The sequence below is a fragment of the Rhodnius prolixus genome, unplaced genomic scaffold, assembly GCF_049639745.1.
Source record: "Rhodnius prolixus isolate KJV_2025 unplaced genomic scaffold, Rpr scaffold_2, whole genome shotgun sequence".
In the NCBI taxonomy this organism is placed as follows: Eukaryota; Metazoa; Arthropoda; class Insecta; order Hemiptera; family Reduviidae; genus Rhodnius; species Rhodnius prolixus.
In genome coordinates, this window is record NW_027411592.1 from 8,619,730 (window position 1) to 8,633,285 (window position 13,556).

Sequence of the window (13,556 nt, forward strand, 5' to 3'; positions counted from 1 at the left end):
GTTTTAAAAATTATCTTTGCTTTGATTAATTTATGAACTAGTTACTCAGTTAATTGTTATTATGGTTTAGGATTGTTCATCAAAAAATGAAGAATTAATGAATATGATTAATTCAACGAAAAGTGCCGTAAGTTCCTTTGATTTTCTTAAATCATACCTTCCTTCTTCCTTTTTTTTTAAACATATGAAGTTTATAAATTATATTTCCACATTGATGATTGTTGTATCTCAAGTAATTCACTGTTTTTGCCATTTCGGTGATTCATTGGCATCTGGCAGTCTAAAGGAGTTTAGCATTGAGCTGTTACTTAGCATGGGCTGGGTAAACAATTGTTCTTCCTTCCTCACATCCACATTCTGTTTTTTATTTTGCCATGTGACCAATTTACTTCAGAAGTTGTCCTGCAGGGCGAGGGAGAATACGACATTATCCCTTTCACGAACTGTATCTCGACAAGACCTTTTCACTGGAGAATACTATAAGCATTATCGTTGCTAATGTGATGAACGCGAAATTCCCGAAAAATGTTATTTTTAAATGCAGTTCAGCTTATGATTTCACGGATCATTCATTGATGGTTTCCGGGCCAAGAGGCTCACACCTGGTTGTGGGGTTGAACTTCTCTTTCGCTGCTTGCAAAAGAATTAGCGAAGACTCAAGTCACAATTTTTTCATGGCGATCTATTTAGTTAGTGAATCAGTGACCTTCTCGTTGTTCCAGCCCTTTCTTCAGATCAATTAATTTTCTTTAACCAAGATAGACAGTCTTCTTAGGATTCTCTGGTTTAACCTACAACCATTTGATACTTCGTGAAGTTGAACTTCTATAATAGTAAATTTTTGTTTATGACATTCATCTAAACTATTTCATTTTGTGCTTTGTTTCTAATTTTCCAGCTCTGTGATACGGAAGAAGATTTAATTAAATGGGATGAACCTGAAACTGAAGACGACTTCATGAAGGAATTTACAAAATTTAAAGCCAAATATTACAAGGAAAAAATGCATTTTAAAGAAGTTAATGAGTTAGTATTCAATAATGTTTAGTGTAGTAATCATAATATTTGATCAGGGTTTAATTTTCTTGAATTGAGTGTTGTCTGTAACGAGAGAATACTCTGCACTGTCCAGAGACCGGCAGTGCACTGAAAAAAGCTCCGGGCGCTAAAGTCTCAGATGATGATGCGCTTTAAATCATAAAAAAATAAAATACAAATAAAAAAAAATGTTGAATTTATTTTTTTTTTGCGTTTGTTTAAGAGCAACTTTGTCATGATAAAATTTGGTAAAAGTAATTATTAATTACGTTGAAACGATGCTAGATTATCCGTTACACATTTCTTCCATTTTAATGTTTTGTTTGTTTCTAAAGCAAGAAATAAGCGATCATATACTGAGACACCGGCTTTCATACTATAATTAATAAATCAGAGTAGTACTCGTAGATTTCTATTTTTTTAGGAACTCTTACAGTTTACTGTCTAGTGTTACCTGTAACGAGAGAACACCGTCCTCTGGCAGTGCTCTGGTTAAGAACCTGAGCGCCAGTGACCTCAGGAAAAATAAAGGAAAAACCTTGTATTAATTCTGTTAACATTGCGTCTAGAAATAGAAACTCAATAATAAACCTTTTCTTATAACTCTGACCTTGGAATAAAAAAAACATGCCAAATTTAAAGTCAAGAAGCACCCGCTGTCGAACAAAACAATTATATTGTACTATTACTTATTTATTTATCGTTACTATTTATTATTTTGAGTCCATAATTTGACACTTCAATAAAAAAAAACGTTAGGCAGCAATAAATGAACGCTATCTACATTGAGGGCGATAGAAAAAAGCAATCTTCACACCCTGCTGTTAGGCCCAATTAAGGTTAAGTCTAGGTTGGGCTCTATTGCTGATCCTGCAAATTGTGCTCACTATTCAGATTGAATCTTCTTCTTTTCTTCTTTCCTTGGTACTACGGCCCTTGTAGGACCTTGGCCTACTTAAGCAGATTAGACCAGCCGTCTCGATCTACTGCCTTTCTTCTCCATTGGTGTATCTGCATTTTTTGGAGGTCATCCTCCACATCTTGTAGCCAACGGAGTCGCGGTCTACCCCGCGGTCTTTTCCCCCCAGGATGCCCTTCAAAAACTTTGCGTGGGCCTCTCCCACGATCCATTCTTTCTAGGTGCCCCAACCATCTCAGTCTTCCGATTTTAATAGTGGTCACCAAGTCTGCATCCTTATACAGCTCCTTCAGCTCGATGTTCCTTCTACATCTGAAAACTCCATTGTCAGCTATAGGTCCGTAGATAGTTCTAAGGACCTTCCTTTCCCAGCAATTTAGTCTACTTTCATCGGCCACCGTCAGCGCCCACGTCTCCGAGCCATACATAACAACCGGTCTAATAATCGTTTTATAGATGACCGCTTTGGCCTGCCTGGACAAGTTTTTGTTTCAGATTGAATAAATAATTATTTTATGCTTCTATTATCATCTTGTATTAGGCAGAAAACCAGTCAAGTCTAGTGGAATTCTGAAAGAAAAGAAAGCACATTAAAATGTATTTATATTATTTTTATGTACTCTCTACATTTCTGTCTGATGGTTCTATTAGTTCTACATATTTTATTCAATTTTTGTGCTTTCATATATGGGTTTTCTTATTGTTGTTATATCTAGTTATTTTGTTTTTTAATAGAGAAGTGCTGCAACGACAAGCTGAATGTTATATTCGAGCGATACAGTGGAATTTGCATTATTATTATCATGGATGTCCATCATGGTCGTGGTATTATCCATACCATTATGCACCATTCATATCGGACATTAAAGATTTTACCCGGTTAGGGCAGCTAGATTTTGAATTGGGAATGCCTTTTCAACCTTTCCAGCAATTGCTGGGTGTACTACCGCCTGGAAGGTAAATACATTATTATTAATTCATTTATTAAGTTCCTTGTAATCTAGTATTGCTTACCGTAATAAATAAACAATATCTTCATTCCTGCTATTTCTTGAGGAACACATCCTCCTGAATTAAATAAAAAAGAGCGAATCTTAGATAACGTTCTATTTGCTTCATCTGCAAGATTTTTTTTACTTCCTTACATTTCTTCGCTAGTATGTCTCTCAAACACACAACCAGTCACTACACTTCTTTTTAGTTTTCAGTATTCTGATAATTTTTCTATGACTCTTTAAGGGGTTAGCAAGGATAATCTATGAATAGGCATGAAGCCTTACGACGATTAAAAGCCCCTCAGGGTCCATAAGCTACCCAAAGCAAAACGTGCGTATCATAATTTATCCTCCCTGCAGAAAATTGAAGCCTTTCAAGGGCAGATCTCAAAAACTAAAAGAAGCTATGTGAAGTTAAAAGAACCATAAACTTCATTTTTCATGATATCCTATCTAGTTAATGAACGCGATGATGGAGGCAAGAGGCAATTTAAGTATTTGTTTCGGTACCCAGAATTTCAATAGCAAATTTTAACAAGTACTCGCGTGAAATTTAAACTTCGCTAAGATATTGTACTCTGGGTTTTCTATATCATGATAATGTAGTAACCTTCCACATTCTCGTATTGTGATTAATTTCTAAAGAGGCATACCTTGTAACGATAATAATAATAATTATAATCTTATCTTCCTTACAAGGTACATTGTGCAGTAAAGAAATCAGTTCTCCTGCAACATCCTGGGATATTCCTATTCTGAAAAATACTTGCTTTCATGTGGTACTTCACCTTTAAGCCATATAACGAAGAGTTAAAGAGTTTCTCATTCTTTTACGTTAAAATTTCATCGTAATCCTTATTTCATTCTTGTTTAGAGATTCGTAATTTACCTTTTGGTTTTCATTGAACAGAAAATTTATATTTTGAATTTGTTTAAAACAATATATTGATTTGGCTTGTATTAAAAACCCAATATATTGATTTCTGATTCAATACTTTGTTTATTTTTTATGACATTTCGACCTTTTCTCGTCACTTACTAGTTTTAGTTTATATTATATATGTCTCTTTTTCTTTTTTTTTTATAAACATTAAATTATTTAAACATATATAACTTATATTTGTTCACTCAATTTATTTATTATTTATGACTGTAAATCTGGCAAAAGTTGAATGGTTTGTTAATTTAAATGTGAAGAATATTTAAAAGAATGAAATAAACTATTTTATTATAAATGTGACTAAAGAAATATATCTTTCTGCAGCCGTACAATACTGCCGGAAGCATTTCGACACCTTATGGTAGAGCCAGAATCGCCTATTTTACGCTTTTATCCAGAAAATTTTGTAACAGATTTAAATGGGAAACAGCAAGAATGGGAAGCTGTGGTACTTTTACCATTTATCGAACAGGTAAGTTGGAACTTTGAAAGAGGAAATATTGATCCAATTTATGAAAAGTAATAATATCCTATCTACAGGAAATTCTGGTCTCCGCAATGGAACCTTACTATAAAGATCTAACTCCTGATGAAAAACGACGAAATAAACATGGTCCTATGGCAATATATGAATATACTTCAGAAGATCTTGGTATAGACTAATAAATACTTTACTAAAATTTCCTAATATATTTTTTAATTCCAGTTTATTATAAGATACAAAATATTTAGTGTGATTTTATTTATTATCCTAATTACATTTACTCTTAAATTTCAGGTGTCAGGGAAGCGCCTGATTACTTCCCTCCTGTACTATCCAATCATGCCAAAGAAACAATTATATTTTTGAAAGAGATAAAAGTACCATCCGAAAAACTAAAATGGGGTGTATTACCTGGAGCAAGGGAATCATATTGGTATGGTTTTCCAACTTTGAAGTTTATACCATTTACGGTAAGTGAATGTATTTACTTCTGTGTAATAAATACCAATAGTAGTTAAACAATTTTTTATCTTTACCAGTATTAAGAAATGAAGCTGTCTTTCGTTATTCTTGCTTCCAAGAGGCGGCACTGTGATTGTATCACATTTCTTAAAACAAGTTTTTACTAGAAACACCCAGTTTGAGGAAGAGAAAACACCCTTTCCTGCAAGTTTCTAATGTAAAATTAGAAGTATAATAGCGGAATCTTCATATTGCTACGACCATCAATCGCCACAAACTTGACCATACGTCATCCTTGACTTTTCTCTATTTGAGGGCCAAAAAGAGTTGCTAATACGATTGTGTGTCCAAAAAGTTACGTAGCATTAGAAACTGCCGCAAAGATACAACTCTAATCGAACAGATAAGAAATTTTACCATTACATCTTCGGTTTTGAGAAGATTAATGTTGAGGTTGGATTTCACTGGATTCAGGTACACTTAGTGTGTTGCAGGAATGATGGCTAACAGAGGCTTCTCAGGATTTAAATCTGGAGCAATCACAGAGCAAAATGCCTCGATAATGTAACTGAGGAAAGTTTTTCCTGCTGGCTTGTAAATTACTAAAAAAATTTTGCACGATCGCAATGCTCCTGCTTATTAGTTAGAGAAATTAAAAAATATATGCTGAATCCTTACATGCATAATTAAGAATAATTTATATATAATAGTTTTGTAGTTATAAGAAAAGGGTCATTAATTTTGTATCTTCATTTGGTGTTGTAGGGAAAATTAAAAGATGCAAAAGTCCAAGTGTTCCAGCAGCCATCACGTGGCCTAAATATGATGCTATACCTAAAAGGAGTACGAGGAGCTGATGAAAATTTGGAACCTGACCAGGTGAAAGCAGTCTCTCTGGAAGAAGCTGCAAATAAGTATTTAGACAAAGAGGTGTATGTTGGCTGGCCACATATGGTTAAAGCTTTGTGAGTTTACGTTTGCAGTAAAGATTGTTTAGATAAACATATTTAAGAGTTTCTAACTGACGTTTTAATTTATTTTGTTGTTTTTTTTTTTTATTTAAAGGGTAAGCTGTGTAATCAGTACCAACAGTAAGGTTACTTTATCAGACGATGGTTCTGTGGTTCGAAGTGATTTGACAAGACCGGAGCAGTTTCAGTGGTCGATGGTGGGACAGGAGCTTGCTCTCAAGTAGGTGCTTTTCAATTATTGAATACAAAATCTGTGTAAACTTCACTCTAATTCCTCTCACTCGTAATTTATGAAATTAACCTTTCTTGGAACTTAGAATTAATATCAAAAAGATAGTTAGCCAAAGTGTTGGGCATAATATATGTCCAAGTTCGAATCAAACTTTTTGAATACTTGGTGTAAGATTAAAAATAACTCATTCTGATGATTTTTAATCCGTTGTAGCATGTTTTATTATAACCCTGACCGGACTTTCGTCAGAGATTGATTAGTTAGTTCATTGTCGGTTTCGATGGTGATCTCTAATCGAAATCTTAAATTTGTTCTTTCTACGATTTTGAGTTTTTATATTACGTACACCAAGCGAATGTAAAGTGATTTGTTGCAAGAAGCATTGTATCATGATTTAGGTATCTGAGAACAAATATTTACTGTGAAACTCGAAATTTAAAAATCTGCTTGAAATATAATTCTTTCTGTTCAGTAAAAAGTTAAGTTCCAATTAGTTATAGATCATTATTTGTATTTTACAAATTAATTATTTTTTTTCTTACTAGACACAGAAATAGATTAGGCATAGAAATTGGACATGTAGACGTTGTGATATTTGCAAAAAAACTTATTGGAGCGAAATATGAGTTTAATGAGAACGGAGAAGCAGTAAAAAAATTTAATGTAAGTAATTTTATAAATCATCTATGACTACCACCATACTTGGCCAGAACTACAGTCCATCCATGACTCACGAAGAATGCACGGTCACCGATTTGTTCAACGCACCAAATCGGTTTCTCTTGTTTTCTAGAGTTCACCTATTTTTGGCTCTTTTTCCTGTGAAGACTTTTCTCCATACTTCCAAACATTTTTCTATTATTATAGATATTTCTGTATTACTAATTATTCATTCGCCTACAGTCCTTGCATTTTATTTTCTTCAATACCTTATTTATATTTATTTGTGAAAGAATCTCAAGCATTTCCCTTTGATGAACATGCACTTCATGGTTCATCTTAGTCAATTCTTTAAAGTTTGAATTATTCCATTTTGCTGGACCTGTGGCTATTACACCCTTCTTTTGCGTGAATGAATCATGTAGATTTCTTAACTTACAGGGTAGGAGTTTGACATCGTAATTATTTTTCCCACAGCTACTGCTGTAAAGCTTTGCCCTTTGTAGCCTCTATCTGTTGTGTTCATTGAACTGATATATATGTAAATTTTCAAACACCTTAATCTTTTCATTGATTTTTGTTTATCAATTTTTTTAGTGGGCCTCAACAGCCACTTCACATCCGCTGCAAACTATTGTGGACAACGTAAATTTGCTGCCTTGTGAAAAAGTTTGTGGAGGACAGCCTGACAATCAAGTGCCTTTACATGTATTATTTCCAAGGGGACAAGTAGCATTTCTGATGAAACCTGAACTCTATGGCGTAGAAGTTAAGGTAATTTGGGGATTTTTTAAATAAAATAATATTTTGCACTTTAAGTGATTAACGTTTAAGACAAGAATGTGCGAAAGTAGAAGTAAGAAATTTTTAGATTTAGATTGTAGTAGTGGCTCAAATATCAGTGATTGTTCCTACAGTGAACGTAAGTGTATTAACGGTGACTTTAGAGAATGACACTAGAAGTGGCTAATGCACTTCCTCCTAAGCGCCCTTGCATTTAGTATGAAGATGTAACAAATTGTTAAATGTGGAATGCAATAATAAAATGGCGCTAATGAATCTCACTGTCGATGCGCTGAAAAAAAAGAAAAGTATTTCAGATATTTTAAGCGTCACTACGGACTCGATTTTACGTATTTCTGGAAAACTGATCTAACGATATTTTTTTTTTTAAACTTGGCACAATAATTGGAAATGTGAACATCTATAGCATTTATGTTTAACAGTTTCCCAGATGTTTGAAATTCGTCAGAGAACAATGAATGCTGCGTCTGAATCATACAATAATAGAATATAGTAGAATCATTTTATTATTTTCTTTTTGTACCAAATTCTCAGGATGAAGAAAATTTAATTCCAGAAACTGCGGTTAAAGAAAGTGATTGATATCCTAATTTTTTAGTTCTAGTAAGAATAAAATCGATAAATTAGAATTATATTATAATCGCAGTTAGAGAAAGTTTATTTTCTTGCCAAATTTTTATTTATTTTTAAAAAAGAAAACTTAAATGCTAATTTTCTCACTGGGAAAAAGTTCGGTGACGAAGGAGGAAACCCTACCTAGAAAATACATCAAAATAATTTGTAAGGACACAATTTAATTTATTTTCTTTTAATACAGCATTTGTTTGATATGATAGTTTTAGGCAAAGTTTATTTCCTCAATGTATTCAATTTTTGTTGAGTTACTGATAAATCAGGTTTTATTTCCTGTATGCGGCTCATAATTTTTGTGTTATGGTATGTTTACTCCATAACATACACTGCTACTTTTTTACTGAGAATTTTTGCCACAATTCTCTACTTTAAACATGTGCGATAAAAAAGGGAAAAAATCGGAAGTACCACTCCTTGGCACATTTTCTTAGACTTATTCTTATTTTATTCTTCTTTCTGCAATTATTTCAAGGCCGAAATCCCTTTTGAATACTTTACCTTCCAATTCTTCAGATTAGGTTGCTTGATTTTTATCTGTTAAGAGAAGTTGATGCATTAACCAATGATGATGCATAATTTTGAGCAAAGAATTTCCTTTTTTTATGTCATCACCCTTCTCTATTTTATTCGACTTCATCTATACTGTTTTATCGATAAACCTTCTGAGAGTGTATTTATTATTAATTTTTATTTTTCCTTAAAGATACGAGAAAGTAGTAATAAAGGAACTGTTACTATAAAAGTCCAAAACGAAGCAGAACCAAATATAGATTCTGCGTACGCATTAAAAGAAGAGTATTATGAACAATATTATCAAGGTTAGTACCTACTAGTTTCTGTTATTTGTTGTAAGGACAAGTATTAATGACCATGTCCAATGTCGTAATCGGTAGTGGTGCGTATAGCCCACCTGAAAAAAATAGGCCTCAATTTACTTTACATTTTAATTTTACATGGCCAATGTTTTGTATTTATGATTGTGAAAAATTGACCCTAAATTGAAAAAATCTTGATAAGCAAACATTTTGATTTTCTTATAGTTACTATTCGAATACTAAGTAAGATTGATTTATATAAAAACTGTCTGCCGAAAAAAAAAAATTATGGTTAAGCTACTTATTATTTATGAGCGAAAGTAAATAGATTTTGAGGATGCTGCAAAGAAAAGTACCAATATTAGATTCTGTACTAGTTCAATTTTTGGTTAAAAAAAGATTTGTCATGACTTGATGGCTCACAGTTTTTGTTTCTTAACCAATCATTGAACCCCACTAAGTTTCTCTAGGAACAAAACAAAAATATATAGGTAGGCTGGTGGATTCAAACCCTACGTGGAATTGCAGTGCAATTATCGTGCTAATCTTCCCTTACCTTTTCTCTTTTTTTTTTTTTTTTTTTGTTTAAATTTTGCGACAAAACTTAAGATCACAGGTGCCCGGAGAGCACTGCATGCCATCGGACAGTATTTCTTGCAACAGTTATCACAATTACTGGACTTAGAGTGGTAGAGGCTCTTCTGTAGAGGAAATTCTAAAAGCATCACTCATGGATTTGAATACGGCCGGTATCTCCGGCTTACTAGTCAATCGCGATACCAACTGATCAATTTCTTTCATTAAAATTTTTAGGGTCCGCAGCTGCTACAATGTGTGGGTTAGGATCATCTCATCTATTATCTAGAATTACGGGAACCATTCTGATACAAACTTTCGAAAATGATCCACACTCTAAAGTAAATATTGGATTAAATATGAAATTTAATAAATTCAGTCAAGAAGTAAGTAATATAAATGTATAATTTTTTAGCTAATATAATGAATTCTTAATTTTAATTTCATTTTTTATTACTTTTTACTTAAGGTGGTTGGTTATACCAAAAAAATGAACGGTAGATTTTGGAATTATTCGGATAAAGCTGTACAAGTAATCAAAGAATATATAGAAAAATTTCCGGATGTTGTAAGATATTTATGTAATCACAATGAAGATGTGTTCATGAAAAAGGATTTTTTTGCCTCCTCGGAGAATGCGTAAGTTTCTTTTTCACTTCTTAGATTTATATAAGTATGATTTTATTTTATTTTTAATTGAATGCATTCGTAAATTTAAAATTTTGTTTCTAGCGATACGAAAATCCAAGAAATTTTAAAATGGTTATCAGATCATCCGTACAGTAAAGCGGAGAGACGTAGTGTTGGCAGTAACATCCTAAGTGAAGTAGTAGTTAAGGAATTAGAGAAAATAGTTACTTCAGATGGTTGGAGAAACGAAAATACCTCGATATTGGAAGTTAAACCCGGGGAACTTATGTTGGTGCGTACGGCTTTGTTTTTTTTTATACACTGAGTTCACAACTTCACACCGAAATTGGTGTTCTAAATCTGGAACATACGTACCGTGCTGCAGTTTAATAACTGTAATTAACGCTATTCTCATCGGATACCTGCACTGCTACCTAAAAGATATTTTATGCCTTTACACGGGCCTGGTGATGTCCCTCTCTCTATTCTATCTCAAAGTGTTGAATCAATTCTCCTAGGTCTTCCGGGCAAGTTCTAGAAAGGGTGGCGAGTGACGGCAGTTAGGGATATCCACTGCCGGGCAATAGCCGTCTCACCTCCAAAGGCTACTAAACATTTTGAAATAGCTTTCTCTAAAATTAAAGAAACATGAGTATTCTAGGGTACTTCCTAGACTCCCTAGGGCGCTCCCTAAGAATGGGAAAGAGCTGGGCTGTTAAAGTGCAACTCATATTCTTAAGTTGTCATCCCTATATAAAGAAGTTGGGAGGGTTCTGGAGACGGTAATTCACCCATCTAACCCTGTGCAACGAACCAGATTCCCAATGGAAATCCCAGAGCAGTGGGAAGTCAGTAATTTGGGATGAACATTTTGTGATGTAACTCACCCCCATCTCCCAGCAGTAAATGCGCAGTTTTTCTCGAGTTCACAACTCTCACCTCAACTATCTTTAGTAATTCCAAATTTGATATTTGGTTACGTGTCTTCATTGAACCAGAGCTTTTTGAAGAAAAAAAAAAATCTGTCAGTGGAAAGTGCCTCTTAACACTGAGCCTAGTTTTTGAGTTTTCTTCGAAAAATTCTCAGACATTTTTCTATACTCTTGGTATATTAATTGTTTGCATATAGATCTGTCAATTTCGTTTGTAACATTTCCCTTGAGTTGTTTGCCAATATAGAACTGCTTTTCTATTGCTTCCATAATTTGCTAGAGTATTTGAAAAAGTTTTATTTCAAATTGAAAGTTATTTACATTTAGTAGAACTCTTTAGTTTGAAACTTTGTCTAAGAGAAACATTTGATCACATTGTGAATCCGCGGGAACTATAAATTCTCTTTCCGTCAGCACTACAAGTTTCCAACAGTAAAGCTAGTGTGAACACTTCTTTTATTGATGTCAACTATCTTTTTAGAACAAATCTTCAGCTTTCAAGAAAATTTAATTGCATAAAGTAGATTGCAGTAAAAGTAAATTATGTGAATGTTCACTCAGATTTTGTTTTGTGCAGTTTGTTTATATTGCGATTTAATTAATTGTTCTGCTGTTATAATCATTGATTGCTGTTCACAGCCAGTTAGCCAGCTGAATCTCATGGAACCTGATTCTTCAGCTCAACATCTGCTACTTGATAGAGTTGTAAATATTAGAGAATGCCATCCTGTTCCATTAGGATTAAAAGGATTCATCATTGGTGGGTCCAGTTTTTAAATTTTCTCAGTATTAAATTTAAAAATTAGTTTTTTGGCGATAACTTTACATTTGTTTCATTAAGCATTTATTATTATTATTATTGATTATTTATTATTACTATTATTACTATTATTACTATTATTATTATTACTATTATTATTATTTTTTTTTTTTTTTTTTTTTTTTTTTTTTTTTTTTTTTTTTTTTTTTTTTTTTTTGCGCATCAACAGCTGAGGTCATTAGCGCCCGGAGCTTTTTCCAGTGCACTGCCGGCCTCCGGACAGTGTTCTCTCGTTACAGACAACACTGTCCATCACCGGACAGTGAGCTGTAAGAAGCTCCTAGGAAGAGAAAATCTAAGGGTCAGCTGCTGGATTCGAACCCGGGACCTCCGCGTGGGAGTCCAGTATGCTAACCTCATAGCTAATCCCTTCCCTTATATTATTATTATTATTATTATTATTATTATTATTATTATTATTATTATTATTATTACGTCGGGAGACCTAGGGCCCGCACCCACAAAGTTTTGATGAGTGTTGCACACTCAGTATTGCTGTATGGGGCAGAAGTTTGGGCGGACGCCCTCAACAAAGAAACATATAGAAAGCGATTGGCGCGGGTGCAGAGGCTCGGTGCACTCCGGATAGCCTCTACATACCGGACTGTTTCGGAGCCAGCTGTGATGGTAATTGCGGGGGTCATTCCAATTGCACTTCTCGCCTCCAAACGAAAGAGAATCTTCGGGAGAAGGAGGGAAGTGGACAAGGCAGCAGTCACTCGAGAGGAGCGGCTACGTACTATGTCGGAATGGCAGGCTGCATGGCTGGAGGAGACCAGAGGAAGGTGGACTGCGGAGTTAGTCTCGGACGTGAACAGTTGGACCGGGTGGTCTTTCGGTGAGGTAGATTACTATCTCACCCAGCTCCTCACTGGTCACGGCTACTTCCGAGATTATCTGCGGAAAATGGGCAAGAGGCCGGGAGGGGACTGCCCCCATTGTATAGGGATGAGAGACGATGCCCATCACACCTTTTTTGAGTGTGAAAGGTGGGGTCATCTCAGAAGGGATTTGGAGGGGAGCGTCGGCCGGTGGACTCTTGACCGATTCCAAAGTGCAATGCTCACAAGCAGAGCGAATTGGAGAGTGGTCGCGACTTTTGCTAGAGAGGTTTTAATAAATAAAAAAAGGGAGTTGGATGAGGAGGAAGCGAATCCCTAATTAGGGTCAGGATGGAGGGCCTAGCCTGATGTAATGCTGCATAAGTGAATCCAGGCTAGGTCCAGGGATGAATGGGGTGTTTTACCCGGTAGGCCATTTTGTTGGGAGTCCGGCACTCCGTCCGTAAAAAGCATTTCACCTCCTTTCAAAAAAAAAAAGAAAAAGCAAAAAAACTATTATTATTATTATTATTATTATTACTATTATTATTACTATTATTATTATTATTATTTAAAGTTTCCTGTAGCAAGCATCCCACTAATATAATACTTCGTATATTTGTTTGGGAATCTTTTATAGAAAAAGAAAATCAAATTGTCAAAGTTGGGTTTTTTTCAGAGTTACGCTTTTTCGTGTAGATTTTGACGATCAATCCTTATACAACTGTCCTGCCGGACAGTTTTAATTCCTTGAAACATAGTATAAAATCTTCAACCTGATTGTACTTCTCATTCAAATCTGTTGTGTTGAAAAGCCAATCTGT

The 13,556-nt window shown here is 34.3% G+C and overlaps 1 protein-coding gene across 5 annotated transcripts in view; it reads left to right on the top strand.

The window, feature by feature from the left end:
* Nucleotides 1-13,556, top strand: part of pcm (5'-3' exoribonuclease pacman) — a 30,963-nt gene that overhangs the window by 3,509 nt on the left and 13,898 nt on the right. For all 5 annotated transcript variants that reach the window (XM_074117706.1, XM_074117707.1, XM_074117702.1 and 2 more), the window contains exons 9-23: nucleotides 71-127; nucleotides 899-1,026; nucleotides 2,693-2,914; nucleotides 4,217-4,364; nucleotides 4,433-4,544; nucleotides 4,671-4,846; nucleotides 5,604-5,803; nucleotides 5,904-6,029; nucleotides 6,587-6,704; nucleotides 7,299-7,475; nucleotides 8,842-8,956; nucleotides 9,767-9,915; nucleotides 9,999-10,168; nucleotides 10,262-10,451; nucleotides 11,731-11,851. In XM_074117706.1, coding sequence (XP_073973807.1) covers nucleotides 71-127; nucleotides 899-1,026; nucleotides 2,693-2,914; nucleotides 4,217-4,364; nucleotides 4,433-4,544; nucleotides 4,671-4,846; nucleotides 5,604-5,803; nucleotides 5,904-6,029; nucleotides 6,587-6,704; nucleotides 7,299-7,475; nucleotides 8,842-8,956; nucleotides 9,767-9,915; nucleotides 9,999-10,168; nucleotides 10,262-10,451; nucleotides 11,731-11,851 — 2,209 coding nt within the window. The remainder of the gene's footprint in view (nucleotides 1-70; nucleotides 128-898; nucleotides 1,027-2,692; nucleotides 2,915-4,216; nucleotides 4,365-4,432; nucleotides 4,545-4,670; nucleotides 4,847-5,603; nucleotides 5,804-5,903; nucleotides 6,030-6,586; nucleotides 6,705-7,298; nucleotides 7,476-8,841; nucleotides 8,957-9,766; nucleotides 9,916-9,998; nucleotides 10,169-10,261; nucleotides 10,452-11,730; nucleotides 11,852-13,556) is intronic.